The sequence below is a fragment of the Aotus nancymaae genome, unplaced genomic scaffold (genome assembly GCF_030222135.1).
Source record: "Aotus nancymaae isolate 86718 unplaced genomic scaffold, 86718_ANA_hifiasm-v0.15.2.pri h1tg000011l, whole genome shotgun sequence".
In the NCBI taxonomy this organism is placed as follows: Eukaryota; Metazoa; Chordata; class Mammalia; order Primates; family Aotidae; genus Aotus; species Aotus nancymaae.
The window spans coordinates 86,026,486-86,049,310 of NW_026988422.1; the positions used below are offsets into that span (position 1 = coordinate 86,026,486).

Sequence of the window (22,825 nt, forward strand, 5' to 3'; positions counted from 1 at the left end):
TCTGCAGCATACTTGAGATAGGGATATCATACTCAAAGATGATATTCCTGTCCTGTCTTCTGTGATTGGACCCTCCCCCCGCCCAGTCCTTCCTGTTAGGGCTCCCAGAAGATTAGACCCATGCGAAGGATCTCTGATGGTTGTCTGAGGTGGCGCATCAAGGGGCTCTGGCTGCCTGGGGACAGCTGGCTTATTTACGTTCTGGAAAGCTCTTCGGTAGACTCCTACTTAAAAGCTTACTAACATTTGCATTAAGTGTTAAAATGAATTTTTTTAAAATAAACTAAGTTTTATTTAAGGACTTTGGTTATGTGAAAACTCTGATTCATCTTCAACTGATTTTATCAGCTTGTATTTACTGTTTCACTTACAAACTTCAGTAATTTAAAATATATATTGATAAGAATTCATTTATCAATTTTTTCTTATCAGAAAAAAGGGCTATGGCTTCAGACATACCTGAAGATAAGAGTGATCTTTATTAAAGATATCTAAACATTGGATTTTTAAAGATTACTTTTGTATTTAAATAAACCAAATCTTTTTTTATGTTTAGCTTCCTGATAAATCTATAGCAAGTCTGGTAAAATTTTACTATTCTTGGAAGAAGACAAGAACTAAAACTAGTGTGATGGATCGCCACGCCCGGAAACAAAAACGGGAGCGGGAGGAGAGGTGAGCATGTGGCGGGGGTGTTGTCTAGCCACTTAGGGGAATTTCTAAGAGCCCCAGATACAGAAAGGCAAGGGAAAATGACTGGTTTTCCTCCTGCGCCTTCCAGGTGGAACCACATGTTCATGAGATGTATTAAGATGCATTAGAGCATGTTACATTATTCAGGTACTTTTCTCACCACTTTTTCCCTGCCGTTGGTGAACTTCCGTTTTGAATCAGTTAACTGACCCATTTTTTTTTCCTCCTGCTTTAAAAGGAGTGGCTCATTTTAATAAAAAAGAATCTTTTATTTTGTAGTTTGAGGTTTAATATGGTATATTTTTACAAGATTCATTTGGTGTGTTTTTACATTTGCCATGTGGAAACAAAAATATAGAAATACAGTTTACAGTTGCTTCTTCCTTTTTTGACCATCTGTTTTTTTGTGTGTGAGTGAGAAAGAGAAACGTTTTATAATTTCTTAGTAAGGATTTTAGTTTTCAGGATAGCTTAGTATGGATAATACTTCTTAACCATCACTTCCTCACTCTTGTATGTAGTACAGAGTAGAATGGCCAGGTACTCACACTCAGAAATGGATTCTAGTCTCAGCATTGAAGATTCCACATACACATTGACAAGCTACACTGGGATGTTTAAGGTCTTTAATTTATTTTTTTAAAAAAATATGTAAAATTATACATACAGGCATGTTAGTTCAACATGCATCTTCCCCAAGCCTCTGTTTGCCTCAACTCTAAAATGAGAATGTCTGAAATCCAGAAGGTAGCACACAGACCTAATGGTATTTTTGTTAGGGTGGTGGGATATATAAGTGGCTTTTAAAAAATTGCATTTCCCACATTTTCTGTAATATTTTTGTCAATTAATAATACAAAATAGGCCAGGTGTGGTGGCTTATGCCTGTAAATCCCAGCACTTTGGGAGGCTGAGACAGGCAGATCACGAGGTTAAGAGATCAAGACCATTCTGGCCAACATGATGAAACCCCATCTCTACCAAAAATATAAAAATTACCTGGGCATGGTGGTGGGTGCCTGTAGTCCCAGCTACTCGGAAGCTGAGGCAGGAGAATTGCTTGAACCCAGGAGGTGGAGGTTGCAGTCAACCGAGATTGCACCACTACACTCCAGCCTGGTGACAGAGCGAGACTCCGTCTCAAAGAAAAAACAAACACAAAATAATAATATTATTAATAATAATACAAAATGAAATGAAAGAGGATGAAATATATGGTCCCCAGTGTCCCGTCTCAGGATGGAATTTTATTTCAAATGAAAGAGTAACATATGAGAACACATTGAGTATCACTTTTGGAGAATTCAAACCTCTTGGACCAAGTATAGATTGAGAGTGACGTTAAGAACATCTCCAAAGCTCTTTTAGATTGTAAGAGTCTATAAAATTATTGACCATGATACATCTAGATATTTTTGCCTCCGACTTACATACTAGCAGGTCTATTTATGGATGAATAATCTTACTAACTTTTAATTAAGCTTTTTCATTTTCCTAGTGTACTGTCTATATAGTAAGTCTGCTGCTACAAGCAGGTGCAGTTTACTAAGCAGCAATCAAAATTAAATAATGCAGAGTAGGATTGGATATCCTTGAGTATGAAATAAGAATACCTGCCAACGCTCTTCCATTTTTTACTCCCTGGGGGCTTTTTCAAAAATTTTTTGCATTACTCGTGATGGGGCCAAGAACTGCTCTGCCTCCACCTCCCATGTACACCTGACCACTTTTGGGTTGCAGGGATGGAGATGCTGCAGCAGCACCTGATAAATTGTTGGCTTTCTAACAGGACTTGCCTATGAAAGTCATGGCAGGGACTGGGACAAAATTTCCTTAGCCAAGGGTTCTTTCTGCTTGTGGACACTCTCTCCTCAGCTAGAGCTTCCTGCTACCTTGGTGGAGGGTGGAGAGAAGGTGGCACACAGTGGGCGTGGTCCCCTGGGATGGATTCAGAGGTGGGCAAACTGGGGCAGGCTACATGACTTCTGTAGACTTAGTTTTCTCATTTTTTAGAGTTGCATTCCTTCCTACACAGGGGCTTTTTTTTGTTTTGTTTTTTTAAGAAATACTACATTCAAGATATTACAAAAAGCATTTAAAGTGCTATACCAATATTAGTTTTCTTTTTAAAATTAAACTTACTACTTTTTTTTGAGACAGAGTTTCACTCTTGTTGCCCAGGCTGGAGTGCAAATGGCACAATCTCAGCTCACCGCAACCTCCACCTTCCGGGTTCAAGCGATAGATACTCTTGCCTCAGCCTCCCAAGTAGTTGGGATTACAGGCATACACCACCACACCTGGCTAATTTCGTATTTTTAGTAGAGACAGGGTTTCTCTATGTTGGTCAGGCTGGTCTCGAACTCCTGACTTAAGGTGATCTACCTGCCTTGGCCTCCCAAAGTGCTGGGATTACAGGCATGAGCCACAGCACCTGGCCTAAACTTAATTTTTAAACATCAGTTGTCCAGGACATCAGAAAAACCTCCGTCTTTGTGCGGCCTTGAGTGGAAAGATGGTATTTGAAAAAGAATTTTTTTACTTGTTGGTAAGTTTGTTCCCAATGCAGTCGAAATTTATTCTCTCATAATTTTTCAGTTTTGTTTAGTAATCATATCCTAGTTCTCAATAGATAATTATGGGGAAATGTAAATGCATTTTCAATTTGATATTTTCAGTTTACGCATATAAAACAATAGTGTTCTAGATCTGGATTGAGATGTTAGGACTCTATTTTAGTCGTTGTTCATTTAGACTGAAAGAACTATGGAATTGGTATTCTGTTTGAATTATAAAGGTGTTTTTATCTCAGCAGTCTGAAAACATATACTAATTGTATATTAAATCTGCCATTAAATCAATTTATTTTTTCTATTTGTGTGGTAAAATTAATACACAATAACCATTCAGTCACTTGTTCTTGTCTTCCAGTGAGGACGAACTGGAAGAAACAAATGGAAATAATCCCATTGACATTGAGGTTGATCAAAACAAGGAAAGCAAAAAGGAGGTATTTCCCCCAGTATTGTTTAGGCGGATAAATTGTATTACTAGTTTCATAAATAAAACATTTCTCTTGCTTGTGCTATGGGGAAAGCAGCATGATATGATTTTTTTTGTCAACAATACTATCTTTGCTTTATAGATCGTAGAATTTTGTTTGCCATTAAATATGAATAAAGGAAGCCTTAAAGGAAAAAAAGTAGCATTAATGAGTAATGATATTCCCAGGGCAGCAGTCCTCACTGACTTCCTTTGTAAGCTGTTAACTCAGTAGGCTAGCAAGTGGTCTAGTGAATTCCAGGCAGCCTTAGGGGCCTCCATTCACTCTAGCTGCTCTGGCGTCTGCCTGTCCTGGGCACCCATGTCGTGCCTAGGGTGACTGCAGGGAGCTGGCAGGGACTCAGCACAGCCCCCGGTTACTCAGAAGCAGCAATGTGGTCACACCAGGGCAAGCCAGGACCATCCTCTCGCAGATGGTGATTGTTTCATCTCACTCATCATTTACAGTATCATTACACAAGAGATTTTAGTTTCTGGATTCAAAGGGCTCATAAACCCCTATAATTGTATGTAACTTTTACATAGGTTCATAGAGGTATTTTTTGGAAAACAGAGTTCATAGTTTCAATAAAATTTCTCAGAGAGTTCTCTCTCCCTACTCCAAATTATAAGAACAGTTATTTTAAGCCTAGAAAAACAGAAGGTCTAAATATATCTAAACTTTAAAATGACATCAGTATTATATGCTTCTTACAGATAAGGTAGGAAATACAGCTAACTGAAAGAAGATTAGAGTGATTTATAATATTATCATCCATAATCATTGTCAACATTTTGGTGACTTTTTCCTGAGAACTCTCAAAAAAAGTATATGCCTGTATATTGATAATTCTGAATCTAGTCACTTTTTAAAATATATTAAATGGGATCTTTGTAATTTTTAGAACCTTTTCAATTTACTCTACTTTGAATTTTTTTTTTTTGAGACAGGGTGCAGTGGCACCATCATGAGTCACTGCAGCCGCCAACTCCTGGGCTTAAGCAGTCTTTCTCCCATGACCTCCCAAAGTGCTGGGATAACAGGCAAGAGCCACCATGCCCAACCCTTTGAATTTTCTTTTTTCTTGAGACAGATTCTCACTCTGTTGTCCAGGCTGGAGTACAGTAGTGTGATCTCGGCTCACTGCAACCTCCGCCTCTGAGGTTCAAGCGATTCTCCTGCCTCAGCCTCCCGAGTAACCGGGACTACAGGCACACGCCACCACGCTCCACCATTTTTTTTTTTTTTTGTATTTTTAGTACAGATGGGGTTTCACCATGTTGGCCAGGCTGGACCTTGAATTTTTTTGTGTCAACTGTATTTGTATACATAGCTATGTGTTCTTCTGTCACATGAATGTTTCATAATTGAGTTAATTTTACCCTATGTGAATTTCTGAGTTGTTTATTCCCCTGTGCTTTTATAAACAATGCTGTATTGATTCTCACATAACTCAGTATTTGTGCATGTAGATTTTTTTCATTAGAATTAATTCCTGGAAGTTGAATTGTTGAGTCAACGTGTTCTAGATACATTGTTAAGGCTTTTTTTGTTTGTTTGTTATATACCACCAAATTGGAAATTGGTCAGTTCTCTCTGCATAATTTGTATGACTGCCCAAATAAGATCCTGAGGTTTAGCTAAATTAGATTGTTTGGGAAATCAAATTGTAGTTGGAGTTTTTCTTAAGCTTTGTTCTGACGCATTGCTGTTTACTAGGTTTCTCAGTGGCACATTTTAAATGAGAGAAAACACTGGATTTTATACAATTTTTATAATTCTTAATTTAATGTGATTTCTGATTCAGAAAGAAAATGGATAAATCATAATTTCTTTAAGTATTAAAATGTTATTTGAACAGACGTAGTAGTAGGCAATCTTTATTAAATATCATAGTCCCATACAGAGCATAGTTTATTGTCTGTTAATATTTTTGTATTACCTGCTTGTTGAAGAAACTACCACTACCATCATGGTTTGCAGTGTCTTTAGCTCAGTCTTTTAAAATATGAAGCAGAAAGTCATGTTTTCAGCTTTATCAGTGAATGCTGATGCACGAACAAGATGAAATTATGAGCAATTATAAAAACTTCTTGTTCTTAAAATGGTTACCAGTAAGACATACTCTTTTTTTTTTTGAGATGGAGTTTTGCTCTTGTTGCCCGGGCTGGAATGCAGTGATGCTATCTCGGCTCACTGCAACCTCCGCCTCCTGGGTTCAAGCGATTCTCCTGCCTCAGCCTCCTGAGTAGCTGGATTACAGGCATGCACCATCGCGCTTGGCTAATTTTTGTATTTTTAGTAGAGACGGAGTTTCACCATGTTAGTCAGGCTGGTCTTGAACTCCTGACCTCAGGGGATCCACCCACCTCCCAAATGTGCTGGGATTTACAGGTGTGAGCCACAACATCCGGCGACATATTCTTTAACTTGACAAGATTTTACTGTGTTTCATTTCTGAAGGTTTTGGTTTTACAGAAAAAAAATTAATAGCAGTCATGCATTTTAAAATAAGGTATATTATTTTAGAATAAGTTATATAAGTTGCCCTAAAAATTGTGTCATCCAAAAAGAAAAGGTGTGTAAAAAGTTATAGTAGAATGTCAATAAATACAGATGGATGTGTGTGTGTGTGTGTGTCCGTCCGTCTACAAAACTCACCAGCAGATAATACAGATTTTTTTCTTTGTATATTACTAGAGGAAGCTGAAAATTCTTATTTTCATTGGCTTAAAATGACAGAGTAAGGAAGTATTTGTACAAGAAAGAGTAGAACACAGTTCCATTGTGTTTAGGCAAAGCTCAATAGCCCAAATTTTGTCTTGTTAACTGCCTGTTAGAATTTGTAGATCTTACTTGGTTCTGATAGGGCATGGTATTTGTCTTAGATTGTTTTGTGCCATGTTAAGGAAATAAATATGTTTATTACTGGTTATTTGACTTTTTTTTTGGTTTCATTCATTGCATATATATATATATCATACAGGTGCCCCCTACTGAGACAGTTCCTCAGGTCAAAAAAGAAAAACACAGCACACAAGCTAAAAATAGAGCAAAAAGGAAACCTCCTAAAGGAATGTTCCTTTCTCAAGAAGATGTGGAGGCTGTTTCCGCCAATGCCACTGCTGCCACCACGGTGCTGAGACAGCTAGACATGGAATTGGTTTCAGTCAAACGACAGGTACTCTTAAGCCCGGTCTTGGAGGTAAAAGAGTTAATTAGCACTTGAGAGGTATTTCTGTTAATCACATAATTGAATGTTCTCTTTCCACAAATCTGAAAGGAGCATTTTGTTTCTAAAGAATTAGACAGATCTTGAGGACTAGCCCATTGATTTTTTTTTCTTTTTAATGAACATATAAATTGAAGCATATGGATATAGTGTCATCTGAAAGTCTTTCTGAAGTATATAGGAAAGCATATGAATATCATATTTATGTACGTATGTGTCTGTGTCTCTGTGATTTTTCACAATATGAACACACCCCAGTAACCTGCATCTGGACCAAAAAATGGAATGTTGCCCCCCATGCATTTTCCCTCCTGGTCACTGTTCCCCGCATGAAATGCTTCATTCCCTCAGCAGCTCCACCTCTCTTTTATTACCTGACTCCTCCTTGTAGGTGACCACTGTTCTGATTTTTATTTTATTTTTGAGACTGTGTCTTGTTTTGTTGCCCAGGCTGGAGTGCAGTAGCGCGATCTTGGCTCACTGTAACCTTTGCTTCCAGGGCTCAAGTGATCCTCCTACCTCAGCCTCCCAAGTAGTAAGGAGTACAGGCACTCGCCATTATGCCTGGCTAATTTTTTGTATTTTTTTAGTAGAGATGGGGTTTTGCCATGTTGCTGAGGCTGCTTTTGAACTCCTGAGCTCAAATGATCCGCCCACCTCAGCCTCCCAAAGTGCTGAGATTACAGGTGTAAGCCACCATACTCGGCCCTATTCTGATTTTTAAAACCATAGATTGTTTTTTTCTGTTTTTGAATTTTGTATAAATGAAAGTCATATGGTCCTGTTGATTTTTTATGTCTGGCTTTCTTTCAACCTGGGAGCTAAGCACTTTTTCAAAATGGTCCTGTTGTTTTATGTGTGGTTACACGTCAGTGTTTCCCAGCTGTGGCACTATTGCCATGTTGCACCGTCCTCTGTACTGTAAGGTGTTTAGCAGCGTCCCTGGTCTTGACCCACTAAATGCTAGTAGCACCCTCCCCCTACCAGTTGTGGCAACAGAAATGTCCCTGGGCATTACCAGATTCCCTTTGGGGGCAAGACTGTCCCCAGTTGAGAACCACTGCTCTACATCATTGCCACATTTTGGTAGTCTTAAATCCCTGGTGACTAGTGAGGTTGCTCACCTTTGATCCATTTGTTGGCCATTTGGATATCCTCTTTTGTGACATGTCTACTCAAGTCTTTCATCTGTTTTTTTCTGTCAGGTTGCATATTTTCTTATTGGTTTATAAGGTGTTCTTTAGTCTCTGAGTTGTTTTCTACAACTTGTTTTGTAAATACTGTAAATACGTTTTTCATTCTGTGACTCTTAATGGTATCTTTTGATAAACAGTAATTCTTAATTTTAAGGTAGTTTAATTCTTAGGCCTCAAGTTAGTGTGTTTTGAGTTCTGTTAACCTTTCCCAAGTCATCTCCCGTGCTGATTTTAGAAGCGTTGTTTTACCTTTTACATTTTGATCTAGAACTGTTTTTCTGTATTTGTTGGTCACATGTTGAATTAATAGTCACTGTTTGGTTTTCATATGAGTATCAGTTTGGCCAAGTATTTATTGAAGAAACTTTTCTTCTTTGCGATGCAGCAGGACCTCTGTTTTACATCCAGTGTCTGTATGGGTCTGCGTCTGGTTTGAGGTTCTCTATTCCTTTGGTCTGTTTGTCCATCCTTCACCAATACATACTGTCCTAACTTTATGTGCTTTATAAATGTAGGTATCTGGTGTAATGTAAGTTCTCCAACATCGTCTTGGTTATCACTGACTTTTTAATTTCCATATAAAATTTAGAATTACTTTATCACTTTTCAGAAAAATAATGCTATTAAAATTTTGATTGGAATTGTATTGTATCTATAGATAAAAATGGAGAATTCACGTCTTTAGAGTTTCCTGATCAGTGAACATGATATTCTTCTCTACTTCTATATGTCTGTAATTTCTCTCAGTGTTATGTTGTTTACTGTGTAAGAACTTACACATCTTTTGTTAGTTATTCTGTGATATTTGGTGTTCTTTTGGTGCTCTTATAAAAGATACTGTTTTTTAAATTACCTTATAATTGTTTTTGCCTGTTATGTGGCTTATTTTAATTTGATTGCATGGTACATTTAAACTGAAAATTCAGCCTAGTAGTTGAGTACTGCCCTTTCATTCTCTTTCTGGAATTCAATTCCAGAAACCCATCAGCAAGTTGTTGACTGACAGTTTATTTTTGGTTTTTGCTGCTTTTGATTAATCTCGGTGGTTCCCTTGGAAGGTTAAACAGGATGCCAACTGTCATCTCGTAGATGCGAAGAGCATGGTGTGCGGCCGTCTTCCTTGTGCTTTAGGGAGGCAGCCCAGACCAGGACCCAAGCACACCCTGTGCGCTCAAAGGAGCAGCTTCTCGTCATGGTTGCTGTCAGCTGCACTCTAATCTTAGGAGAATCACTTCATCTTTCTGGACCTCTTTTCAAATGAGATTAATCTTGGCCTGCCTGATCTCATAGAATATGTCCTGGCTACTGTGTGAGAGAGCATTTGAAGCTCTGTTAGCGTTGGAAGAACTCTCTCTGAAGTTATGAGCTCTTGTTGATGTGGTCATCTTCCTTTCCTTTCTCCCTCTGCTGAATGAGCTCCTAGTGGTCGCTGTTTAATATATTGAGGAAAGAAAAAGAGGCCTTCCTCTTCCACGGAGGTGTTACTGACTCCATAGTATGAGAGAGAAAAGATCCTTTGGTTTTCAGAGCAGGGTCAAGAGCAAGAATTTTTAAATTTGAAGGTAGCTCACAATTATGAAGAGGGAGGACTCAGTCTCACGAAGAGAGGAGGTAGGTTATTTACTTTCCACAACCTTTTAGGGCCACAGCTCAGTAGTGTGTTCACTGCCAAATGTGCTTCTAGACTTAAAATGGGCAGTCAGTCCACAGGGGCTACTTGTTTGGAGGCCACCATGTTTGGTATATCAGGGATACATTCTGAAAATAACAGAAAACTGGACTAACAGCACCTTAAACAATTTAGGGTTTATTTTTCTCAAATAGCAAGAAGTCCCATCGTCAGTGGCTACTGGTATTAGCTCATGTGTTCAGTGATGCTCTCAGGGAGTCAGGTGCTTTTCAGGGCTTCCATTCTGCCGTCCTCAGCTGTTGGCTTTTCATCTCGCTTGTTGCCGCATGTCGGAAGCTACAGGAGCCATTTGCAACCTCACATCTGCATTCAGGGCAGTATGAGGAGGAGGTGGAGGTGGAGCTAACCTGTCTGTCCCTTTTAGCAGGAAAAGCAAAAGCCTTACCAGAAGCTCCTTAGCTGAATTCTGTGTGCCCATGCGTTGCGTACTGCTCTTCCTCCTTCCCAGAACGTCATCAGCCTCTACCAGCGAGAAGGGGGCTGGGCATGTCTCTTAAATTAGCCAGTGAACAGTGCTGGTTGCATTCGGTCTTTCTCTGAGTGGAGAATGAAATAATCTGACATAAAGAGGAATCACTATGCCCACAGTAAAGCAGAAGAAAGAAAGGTCTGTATGACTGAGGGTTAGGGGTTGGGGGCGGGTGTCTAATAGGGCGCCAGGACAAGTGGATGGCTTTTCCATTTTTAATTTTGTTTTTTCTTTAAATGCTGATTACTTTTGCATCCTATTTCTTACCTATTTCATTGCCACTCACTTTCTTTCCAGTTGGCATGATGGTGGCAGCTAATCTGTTTTTTCTGCTTAATAAACACTAGATGTTTGGGGGCGGGGTGGTTATTTTGTGTTTTGGTGACGGGATCATGCTCTGTTGTCCTGCCTGGGACTGTACTGATGTAGTCATGGGTCACAGTAGCCTCAAAGGCCTGGGCTCAAGCAGTTGCCCACCTCAGCCTTCCAAGTAGGTGCGGCTACAGGTGAGCACTACCACACCTGGCTCATTTTAAAAATTTTTTGGTAGAGACAGGGTCTCACTGTGTCATCCAGGCTGGTCTTGAACTCCTGGGCTCAAATGATCCTTCCTGCCCTTGGCCTCCCAAAGTGTTGTGATTACAGGTGTGAGGCACTGCACCAGCCTAATTTTTTTGGCAGGGTCTGGCTCTGTCAACCCAGGCTGAAGTGCAGTGGTGCAATCTCGGCTCACTGCAACCTCTGCCTCTTAGACTCAAGCCATCCCCCCACCTCAGCCTCCCAAGTAGCTGGGATGACAAAGCCTCAATATTTCTGATACCAAAAATGCATTAGGAAGAAGGGTATAGGCTACTGAGCATTTAGAGCTAGCTTTTAGTTCAGAGCTTGTAGATGTTTTTACATTTAATCTTTCTGCTTCTTTTATAATGTTACTTAATCACAGTGCTGCAATGTGTACCCAGTTTTGTACTATCTGTGAACAACCAGCTAGAATGACAAGAGTGGTCTGTTCACTGGAATGTGAAGAGGACATGTAATATTCTAGGCCCTGACTTTTTCCTGTCAGAGGTTACTGTGTTACTGTGTTGCGTTTTTAGCCAAAAAGGAATCCATTGAACATAATCAGAGCACTTTGCAGTTTTCCTGGGTTTTTGGTTAACTGAAAGAGCACTGAGCAAGAGCCTAAGATTGTTCCATCGAGTATGTCAGCCAGCAGCCCCACATGTGGTTTTTTAAAATTAATTACAAGTGAAAAAATTTAAAAATTTTTGGGTAGCATCTTCTACTTATGAATGTCTTTTACATTTTACTTGAGAAAATCAAGCTATTTTTCCCTTGGCTTTCTTATTTGCTTGTGTGATTATTCAAAGATGAAAAATGCTGGAATCAGAGTTCCCTGATGCTTTGACACAGATGTGCCCTCTGCTTGGAATAGAGAGAAAATAGCAGGCCTCTGTGACCTGTCTGATTCAAGGGTCCATGGGAAAGTTAAAGAGCAGCCATGGCCTGGGTGGTTGGTATTGTTCGTGGTCTTTCTTTTGATTGATTAAGGGCAGTGAAAGATTACCTTGAACCAAGGGGCAGTAGTGTGGAAAAAGGTAATCTGTAAGAAAATGAAGAAGTGAGAAGAGTTAATCCAAGTTAGACTTCTGGAAAACTCACTGACATTGTGTTCTCCCCCACTTCCCCGTCATCAAAGAAATCTGTACTCGTGCACTTCTGCCCTGTGTAGAAGCAGTGGACAGCACAGTGATGTAGGGGTGCTGTGAGTCTGCGCCTGCAGTTCTGCTGTAAAGCCGGGGCCTTTCAGTCTTGACTCTGGCTGCTCTGTTACTTCAGCTCAATCCTATGTGGTAGGAAGCCCAGGCATTTATTTCGTCTTTCAGACTCCAGGTAGGTGTTTTGCTGCTCGGGTGTCACCTGTTAGGAAGCTGTGGATCCAGGACTGTGTACAGGAGAGCTCTTTCATGTCCTTCTCCTTGGTTGTGCTTTCCCTGTTGCTCTGAACAAGCAAATAATAAATCTAGTTAGATACTTCAAGAATACCATAGGGACCTCACAATTCAGCTACAACAAATGTTAGTAATGTTTTTACTCTTGGGATTTTGTTTGTTTACATTTTTAAGTTCTGTTTTCATACCTTTATGCAAGTCTTTATTTTTTAAATGAAAATTATTTTTTCCTTCTAGATCCAGAATATTAAACAGACAAACAGTGCTCTCAAAGAAAAACTTGATGGTGGAATAGAACCATATCGACTTCCAGAGGTAGGATTATGTTAACATCATCTCAGAAATCATACTCAAGTTTACATGTTTAAGAATTTAATACCTGTGTGATAACATCTTCAGTATACATCTCTTGGAAGAGTATACGGACATAATTTTATGAACTTAATTAATGTTAAAATTCTGATAGAGAAAAAGAAAGGTTCATTAAACTCAGAAGGACATATTCATCTCCAAATGTAATGTGCTAAAATGACTCATTTGGATATCCAGGTCATTCAGAAATGTAACGCACGTTGGACTACAGAAGAGCAGCTTCTCGCCGTACAAGGTATGGGGAAGGTTTTCTTCTAAAGAGTTTAGAAGGCTAGGTGTGGTGGCTCACACCTGTAATCCCAGCACTTTGGGAGGCCAACATATTTGCTTGAGCCCAGGAGCTCAAGGCTGCATTGATCCATGATCACATCACTGCATTCCAGCCTGGACAACAGAGTGAGACCCTGACTTTAAATTATAGAAGAGGGAAAAAAAGAGTTTAGAGGCATTGGTAGATTTTAGGGAAAAGTTATGTCCCATCCTACTCTCAGCCCCTATTTATGTAGAAATAGATTCTTGGATGATTATGTCCTAGTGGATATCATTTTAGCCAAATTACTGCATTCCTTTGGGCTTTTTTCTTTTCCTTTCCCACTTCTCAGAAGTTGTAAAAACTTAACCTGGAACCCTCAGTTTTCTAAAGGTGTGAGTATTTTATTTTACTAGTTACTTGTTGAGCTCCCACTCTTCAGGAAGTACAAAACCCAAAAGAAGCAGATAGAGTGTTCGGATTTTAAGGTTGGAGACACTTTGGACCTGTGATACCAAAAAGATGAATGCAGAATGTTCTCAGCCTTAGGGCAATTGCTGGGTAACTTCAGTTGTTAAGTGACATGTAATGGGAAAACAGATATCAAAACGATAGGGTCGGTCATCTCCAGAATGTGTCTATAATTGACTGGTACTTTCTCCTACACTTACAATACACCAAACTAGTGCCTGCTGTTAAAAGCCTGTATGTTTTCTTATCTGGATAAAGAAGTAACTCTCAACTGTGGTTGTAAAAAACCGTTTTTCTCTTGTATTTTTAAAAAATGCTTTCTTACATCCTTAGCCATCAGGAAATACGGCCGAGATTTTCAGGCAATCTCAGACGTGATTGGGAACAAATCAGTGGTACAAGTGAAAAACTTTTTCGTAAATTATCGACGCCGCTTCAACATAGATGAAGTTTTACAAGAATGGGAAGCAGAACATGGTAAAGAAGAGACCAATGGGCCCAGTAACCAGAAACCTGTGAAGTCCCCAGATAATTCCATTAAGATGCCTGAAGAGGAAGACGAGGTAAATCTGAAACAAAACAGTCACTTCTCTGTTAGGTTCATGCTTGATATTCCAGTTTCTAAAGTGATGAATTTTTTCAGCTATAGAGATTTTTAGGTTTCAGCTGTATTAGTAACTTCACTATTACCTGTAAATAGCCATAATGTGTATGCATTGACTCCAGTTCTTGGACCCTGTGTATTATTCACATTTTAATTTCTGGGAAGATTCTTAATTTCATCCTGGTTTCCTCCAGCCACAAAATACTCTGCATTATCTATTTTCCTTAAATACAGTAAAATCTTGAGTCACAAAGACGCAGGGGGTTGGGGTGTAAAGAAAAAGTAAAAATACAGCGAAAGCTGCCACGAAGCACTAAGGTGGAAGTTCATGAGGAGTGTCCGTGAAGCTCAGTCATCTGAAATGTGTCGTCACATCATCATGAGGTTCGCAAACTGAGTGGTGAGTCTCACAGCCAGCCAACCCTGAGCTCCTCAGGCCTGTCCCTGCTGTCCAGATCTTCTAGCCTTTGATGCTCTTTGGGAACGGTTCTGTGGCTGGCTGGAACTTCTATGATGGTGGCTAATAATTTCTGGGATGATAGCCCTGGTTTAGTCTGTCACCTCCCTGCTTTCTGTGCCAGGAGCACCTGCTATTTCCCCATCTAGCCTGGCCTGCCTTGCTGTTATGTTTCTCCCTCTACTCCCAGAGCAGATGAGCCTGGGGCTGGACATAAGAAAGAATAACTTGCCAAGCACTTTGCATCTGAATTTGTTCATAAGCATGGTAATTGAAGAACTAATTTAGCTTTTTTTTTTTTTTTTTTTTTTGAGAGAGTCTCGCTCTGTTGCCCAGGCTAGAGTGCAGTGGCGCAATCTCGGCTCACTGCAGCCTCCATCTCCCGGATTTAAGCGATTCTCCTGCCTCAGCCTCCCAGTAGCTGGGACTACATGCGCATGCCACCACACCTAGCTACTTTTTTATTTTTAGTAGAAACAGGGTTTCACCGTGTTAGCCAGAATGGTCTCCATCTCCTGACCTCCTGATCCTCCCACCTCGGCCTCCCAAAGTGCTGGGATTACAGGCGTGAGGCCACCGCACCTGGCCCTAATTTAGCTTTATAAGCAAAATCACTTTCACGTCAAAGTCTTTTTCAAACCATGCTGGAATGATTTGAGATGACCTATTTTGCATTGTGTGTGCTGCCATTCTGCTTCAAGAGCCTGGCTCTAGAAGCAGCCCAGAAGGCCCTTCCTGACCTGAGCATGGAAGTACCTTGGAAGGTAGATGGCATCCCCTGGGAGTGTGGTGCCACCCCTCCATGTAAGGCCTCTTTGCCAGCTGGAAAAAGGACCTCAAGGCACACATCTCTAACAGCATTGAAACATATTAATTTTGTTAGAATTAGATTCTTTAGAGCCTTTTGCCAAAAAATCTTTGTAATAAATGTACTAAATCAGTAGCATTTCCAAAGTCAGTACCCCTGAGTCACCCCATGCATAGCCCTGCCTGAAAAGGGCATGTAACTAAAATGATGGTGTTTTTATTTTTCAGCAGTGATTTTTTTTTTTCTTTATTCTTCTTCCCTTTTTTTCCCAGTGATTTTTGTCCCAGCACTAATTGCCCCTATTAGCACTCAGTTTAGGAAGCATTGAAAAGCTGGCGATTGCTGAGGAAGAAGCGTTAGGATTTGCAGGAATGAAAGCTTGCTTCCTGTGTGTGTTTTCCGGCTTCATTCCCAGGATGACTGGAAGCAGAAACAGTCAGGAACTCTGGCTCTATTCCCTCTTCACATTTGATCAAAGCCAGTGCTAGCTGGGCTGGCATAACAAATCTGATAGGAAATTTAGAACCAAGAGTCATTACCAACAGGACGTCGATTGTTGTGCGTGTTTTTTCCTTCATTCTCATGCTTGGATCATTGATTGACTTAAGTGAGTCAAGTAGTGTTTTTTTACCTTGTTATTAGCCCAGGTTCCTCTATAATGGTCTGCTTGCCATGTGGATTGCGCATCAAAGCATGGGATTTCCTTTCTCAGTCTAGTTCTGGCTCCTTCAAGCAACAGATCGTAGTTTTTCCCGCGTGATTGATCTTCCATGTCTTTTTTACCAGCTTCTCTGCACAACAGAATGAAGAATGGTATTATCTAACTCGTGTTTAATGCTGCATAGTCCTTATGTCCCTTTAAAAACTTTTCACTCCGGTAATCATTTAAAATGTACCCCCTCATACATTTCTTTCTTTCTTTTTATTGTTTTGAGACAGTCTGTCTTTGTCGCGCAGCATGGAGAGCAGTGGCACAATCTTGGCTTACTACAACCTCCGCATCCTGGGTTCAAGTGGTTCTCCTGCCTCAGCCTTCAGCCTCCCAAGTAGCTGGGATTACAGGCGTGCACCACCATGCCCAGCTAATTTTTGTATTTTTAGTAGAGATGGGAATTCTCCATGTTGGCCAGCCTGGTCTCAAACTCCTGACCTCAAGTGATCCACCCACCTTGACCTCCCAGAGTGCTGAGATTACAGGCATGGGCCACTGCGCCCGGCCTGTTTCTTTAGTTTCTTTCTTTTCCTGTTTCTTGTAGTGCCAGCCCTGCCCTGCCACCACCTGGTTTTCTGTTCTCCATATGTTAGTTTGCAGAAGGAAATTATATAATCTAGTGACCAGCTGCTTCTCTGTGTCCAAGGGCCTAAGGGAACTTGTTAGAATACTGGCTTACTTGTCTGTTTGGTGAGTCCACAGAACTTGGGGTGTGTGTAATTTCGCCTTTTTATTTGTCCTATGGAGTCCAGCAGCTGAGAAAGACGTCTGATGGTGTCCTGCCTGTCCCCTCTGCCCTCAGGTTTTATATATTAGGCAGAACCCATAGGGAGAACATGAGAATTTCTAGAAGTTCTAGTAACAGAATGGTCTGTCAGATGTAGATTATTTCCTTCAGAGCTCAGAGGTGGGTAGGTAACCCAGGCATTTTGAGCTTTTGAAATTCAGAGTTATTTGAAGTGGCAAGGGTGGATTGGGGATGGTGTCACATCCAACCTCTCATTGAAAAAAGGGTGCCATGTGTTGGAGAGAAAGATTCTCACATAAAATTATGAAATGATTGAGTATATTACCAGTGAGGAGAAATCTCCTGATTTAACTTATAAATCATATGATTTTTAACTGAAAGAACAATCACTTTCAGATTCTGGACGCATAGCCCAGTTGTTTCTCTAGCAATCAGACACTGTGAAAGTGGCAGAGCGGTAAGATGCCACGTAACCTTTATTTAGGTTTGAGTCTGGGAGTCAGTTTTAAAAAATAGGAAAAGGGAGTTAGTTAGGAAATGCCTCATAGCTTTTAAAGATAGTCCTGAGATCGTATGGGCTCCTGTATCCCAGCTGGAACCAGTGGCTGGGTGCCAAACAGGGTGGGCACCACAGCCTGCGCTCAAGCCAGTGAGAGGAGTTAAGGCTGCTACTGTGCTTATATGACCTTTTCAGGTTTTTTTGTTCATTTGTTTTTTTGAGACAGTCTTGTTCTGTTTCTCAGATCAAGTGGAGTGCTGTGGTATGATCTTAGCTCACTGCAATCTCCACCTCCCGAGCTCGTGATTTTTGTGCCTCAGCCTCCCAAGTAGCTGGGACTGCAGTTGTGCACCACCATGCCCGGCCAATATTTCTTTTTAGTAGAGACGGTTTTGCCTTGTTGGCCATGCTGGTCTTGAATTCCTGGCCTCAGGTGATCCACCTGCCTCAGCATCCCAAAGTGCTGGGATTACAGGCATGAGCCGCTGTGCTGGGCCATTTTCAGGCATTTAAATTTAATCCTGGTGAAGTAGATATTATCCCTATGCATCTTCTACACATGAAGAAACTGAAGCTCAAAAAGACATCTAGAATGTGGGAGGGCTGGGGTTTGAGGCCAAGATGTCTGGCTGGAGAGGCCACACACTTGCCCTGCCCTTAAGAACATGGTGTTTGGATCGGTCGCTGTGGCTCATGCTTGTAATCCCAGCATGTTGGGAGGCTGAGGCAGGCAGATCATGAGGTCAAGAGATAGAGACCAGCCTGGCCAACATGGTGAAACCTCGTCTGTACTAAATACAAAAATTAGCTGGGCATGGTGGCACGTGCCTGTAGTCCTAGCTACTTGGGAGGCTGAGGCAGGAGAATCGCTGGAACCCGAGAGGCGGAGGTTGCAGTGAGCCGAGATCACGCCACTGCACTCCAGCCTGGTGACAAAGTGAGACTCTGTCTCAGGAAAGAAAAGAAACAACACAGTGTTTGCTCTGCAGGTTTGCTGGCTACCCCTTTCTTTTCAGTACACTGGAGATGGCAGCCTGTGCTGTTTGCCTCTTCTCTGATCTTTTTTTTTTCTTTCTTCTCTTGGCCTCAGGCTCCTTCTGTTCTGGATGTCAGATATACATCTGCCTCCTGAGGAACTCTGGTGGCTTTGAACAATTGATGTGGACTACTGTGTTATCCGGGATATCAGGTATTACGAGACATCACCTAGCCATCTGCATCACATCTCTCTGGACAAGCAGCTATTACCAAAAAAGGCATATCCTTCCAGTCCTGTGCTCCATCTGCCTTAATTCTTTGCTCGTTCCTCCATGTTGGCGCCACTTCCCAGAGAGCTCCACTGCATCTCTCGCACTCTGCCTACGTGCTGGGGAATCTCATGACCTGCACATCTCTTGTGACTCTGGGAACCGCCTCCCCCGCCGGAGCCCCTGAGCCCCATCAATGGCAGCTCTTCCCAGTCAGCAGCTTCAGAGCAGGCGGTCTCCTCGGAAGGCCCGACTCTGTTCCTGCATGGCTTGCAATTTCTACTTTGTGCATAGAGTAATTTTCAGAGTAACCACGACCATGTTGACGTTTTAGAAAGTTTCTCTTGTTCTTTTCTGAGACAACCACCTAAGTGATAATCTGCTTTTTTTGGAAATCACAATATATTGCCAGACTGCATCATAACCTTTATCATGCCAAGCATCCTGATGCAACTCACATTTTCCTAAACATGGGGTATAGTTACAGTTTATAAATTGAGTTGGCTTAAATCTCTTCCTTCTCCCTTCCCAAGTGTTAGAAAGCTCATTCACTGCAGCTGTCCTTGGACACTAGCTTAAAGGGAACGTGGACCTCAATGCTTTCTGCCTTCAACTTTTCAGCATTGTGACCCCAGGGTGGGTGCCACCCCATCTTTTCCTGACCCCCACCCCCCACCTCCAAGAGGTTCAGCCCACATCACTGTACCTGGTGCTTGTACATTTGGAATTGGTGCCTTCTCCTTTTGGCAACCATGGTATCAGTCCTTTTTCTGTTTTAGTGTCTTATTTCTTCTTTCAAGTTATTTGCTAGCCAAAGATGACATCACTGAGATGAGGAGACAGGGGAGCTTGCTGCAGATTCTGACGGCGCAGATTGTAAATGTCAGTGTCAGGATATTAGAATAGCTGTGATGGTTTCTGAAAGCTGCACGTTGTTCTGCGCGCTCTCGGTTCGCCTGGCCTTTTATGTGGCACTCCGTATGCCAGTGTGTGTCCTTCATGTGCTGATGTGATGACACAAACACCATCCACTCTCTTTTAATATCAGAGTACAGGACAGAGAAGTGATCAATGTACTGGTCTAGTGAGACTGAGATGAAAAGAAATCACCTACAGAGTGGTCTGTAATGCTTTTTGGTTGGACTGGGAACAAGTAAAATTTTCTCATAAACATGTTGAGACTTCCAGAATCACTTCTGTTACCTTACCAGACCGTGGGCCTGCTGAGGGTTGAGGAGCAGACGGTCAGACTGCATTCTAACATGCCCTGTTCCCACCCACGGCCATTCAGACTGCACTAAATACGTTGAAGTCGCTTTTGTTGTTGTTTGCATCATTTAAATATTTTTTTTCTGCTTTCAATACCAAAAAAAAAAAAAAATGCAGATGCTTTAAGGCATAAACAGAATTCTTAAGAATTTAAAATATGCAATTAAAATTTGATATGTTTTGACTCCCAAGCACCTTGTTTTTGTTGTTGTTGTTGAAGTCAGCTGATTTTCTCTTTAGAAAGAGGGTCAGCTAGAAACCTAGGTATTTTGGAATTGTGAATTGTATTTTAGTATAGTCTGGAGAAAGGTCATTCAAAAGGGAAGCACAACGGGACTTGCCCGCCCTTCATCATCTCGTTCCCTTACCAGGTGTGTGTTGGTCACATAAGCGCCTGGGAAGCAGCAGAGGAGTCCCAGTTGTCGCTGCTACCTGGAGACAGGGTTAGCAAAATAACACTAGTGATGAGGGAAGGCCTTTTTTTTTTTTTTTTTTTTTTTGCCATAAGGCTGCTGTGTACACCGAGGGCGGCGGGAGAGCATGGGAAGGAGTCAGCCTAAGTTTGCACATTGCGTAAAGGGGACACTAAGGTGTGAGCTGAAGCTTTAGGTTCTCCTTGCTTCCCTCCAGACTTCCTTCCCGTAACAGAAGCAGCAGGCAGTTGCTGCAGTGCGTTTGTTGCCCTGCCAGTAGGTCTGTATCTCCAGTAAGAAAAAATAGCCTGATCCCTTCTGGCAGCATTTGGAAGCTTGATGCTAATTCTTACATAGCGTGGCAAGCCGGCCACTGGTGCCAGGCCTTGATCTGTGTTCTGCACTATCCCCTTGGTTCCTGGCACTGAATGGTCCCCTAGCCCTGAAGAATCACTTGAGATCATCACAGCAGCTGAACTGGGCTTTCTTCCCAAGGGGCAGGGACGTCGTTTTCATTTGACGGGGGAAAAGAGGTAGCGGTCCTTGACTGCCTCTGTTGTGGTTTCCGACGTAAGATAGCACTGTGTGTTCCACTTTTTTTCATTACACTGTCTTTGCAATGATGTAAATGTAAGAAATCACTTAGCTTTAAAAGCGAAGTGGTTTGTTGTTATTTATGTGAAGACTTTTTAACATATCAAGAATTAGGTGTGTCGGCAGGTAGAGTTTCGGATGTGATAACTGCTTCAGATGGAATGTTCACTTAAGCTTTGTCTTCTTAAAATTTATCAATGTGAATGTCATAATTATATATATTTTTGTGGAAAATTTTCTCATAAGTATAAGTTATTGTGCAAAATATAGTATCATTGATGCAAATAATAGTTTTAACTTTTAGTTTAGAAACCCTAAAAGATATGAATTGTATTACATATGCATTAAAAGTTTGTTTTATTTAATTTTATGTAGATGTGTAAAGTGTTAGGTAAACTTTTTTTCACTTATCCATTTAAACACCTTGTTACTTGAATATTGTGTCGACTGGTCTGCAACAGTGATCCATTCTGTAATATAGCTCTTTTAACTGGGAAGGAACCACGCCCCAGTTGTGCTGATTACGTTCGTGGTGGCTCACAGGCGGGTGCTGGTGTTGGCAGGAGCCAGAGGTTAGTGTAACGCAATGCCGCGTTATCTTGGTGCACAGAATTTGTGAAGACGCCGCTTCTTCAAAATGGTTTTTGATCATTTTTTACCTATTAGACCTTTTCATGCTCACAAACCTCTATTCAACACACAAAACAAAAATGAACATGTAGTTGGGTTGTAAAAGCTTACTGTGGTGGACTCATTAAGCAGTGGTTTTCTGTTCATAGAAGTTTTCTCAGATACCACACACCGCTATTAACTGTGCTCATTGTCACTTTAAATTTCAACTATACCCTATTTTTGTCATTCTAAATATCAGACGTACTATCGGTATAATTGCACACCAAAAACAAACCGAACAGTGCATTACGCTAACTGGATCCCTGCTTTTATGTGAGCCAAGGAAAGACGGAGCCAACTCCAACAAGGGCCTCTTCTTCTCTCTTGTCTAGCCTGTTTCTAAACCGAATGACCCAGGATTCAAGCTTTTAGTATCAAGTGAAACTTTGCCTCAGATGGACTCCAGGTAGTTTAGGTCATCTGTATCTAGCAGTCCTGTGCGATGCTGTTTCTGCCACTCCCTGAATCTCTGCAGCTTCTCTTACCTGTAGTAAAGCACAATTGCAGTGACGTCGCATTCAGAAGAAGGAAGGTCAGCAGAGGCTATGCATGTTGTGTGATGATGAGTGTTTACAGCCACCTTCTCCTAAAACGAAAATTTATACTGGGGTGGATAGTATTCCATTATGTAGACTTATCGACTTTGCTAAGTGCTTTTTAGACTGCTTAAAAAATTTTCAAGATTTTAAAAGATGTATAAGGTTAAGTTTGCAAATATAATGGAAATGCTGTATATCTTTTGAAGTGATAAAATCCACGTTGGAATTTTAAAGAAAATATGTTGTAATAATGCTGTTGTAAGTAATATTTTAATGTCTCTTTGCCTGTTTTCTATTTCAGCACATTCATTGTGGTGAATGTTCATAGCATTATAACTGCTTAGCCATTGAATGATAACATTTGTTAGTGGAAATTGGAAAATTTATTTGTGAGATTCTGCAGAATTCATTTTTCTATTTCCAATATTTGCTGAGGTTAAATAAAAATTTTCAAGCCATTGATGTAATAAAATATGAAACCAAAGCATTTTCTGCACCCCTACTCTCCATCAGAGCAGTACCCTACCCTGTACCAAAGTGGGGTTCTTTCTTTCCTTTTGAGTGAGCCTTGGGGCTTCCGAATGTATAATTTCCTCCAATCAGACCCCTTGGAAAGGCAGCCAGGGATGCCTTTTGTTTTTAGCCTTTTGCTCTACCTGAACCTACATCCTTTTTTGTATATAATTTTATAGTTGGAATCAGATTGAAGCACATGAATTCATGGTTTGTGATAGTTGTGGGCTCAAATGCAAGGGTTCAATAAGAGGCGATTTTTTCTCCCCATGATGGGTTTTCTTTTTTCGGCCTCACCAGGCTTTTGGCCTGATCCCTGGAGGCGGGATGGTAGCGGTGCAGAGGCAAGATCACTGCCTCTGTGGCCTCTGCTTAGCCAAGA

General features: G+C 41.1%; 1 protein-coding gene across 2 annotated transcripts in view; it reads left to right on the forward strand.

The window, feature by feature from the left end:
- The window catches only part of RCOR1 (REST corepressor 1), a 131,942-nt gene extending 109,550 nt beyond the window's left edge, over positions 1 to 22,392 (forward strand). For both annotated transcript variants that reach the window (XM_064375234.1, XM_012471206.3), the window contains 7 exons: positions 557 to 675; positions 3,625 to 3,703; positions 6,723 to 6,917; positions 12,513 to 12,590; positions 12,825 to 12,882; positions 13,702 to 13,931; positions 18,287 to 22,392. In XM_064375234.1, coding sequence (XP_064231304.1) covers positions 557 to 675; positions 3,625 to 3,703; positions 6,723 to 6,917; positions 12,513 to 12,590; positions 12,825 to 12,882; positions 13,702 to 13,931; positions 18,287 to 18,328 — 801 coding nt within the window. In that variant the 3' untranslated portion in view covers positions 18,329 to 22,392. The remainder of the gene's footprint in view (positions 1 to 556; positions 676 to 3,624; positions 3,704 to 6,722; positions 6,918 to 12,512; positions 12,591 to 12,824; positions 12,883 to 13,701; positions 13,932 to 18,286) is intronic.
- Positions 22,393 to 22,825: the final 433 nt, after the last annotated feature.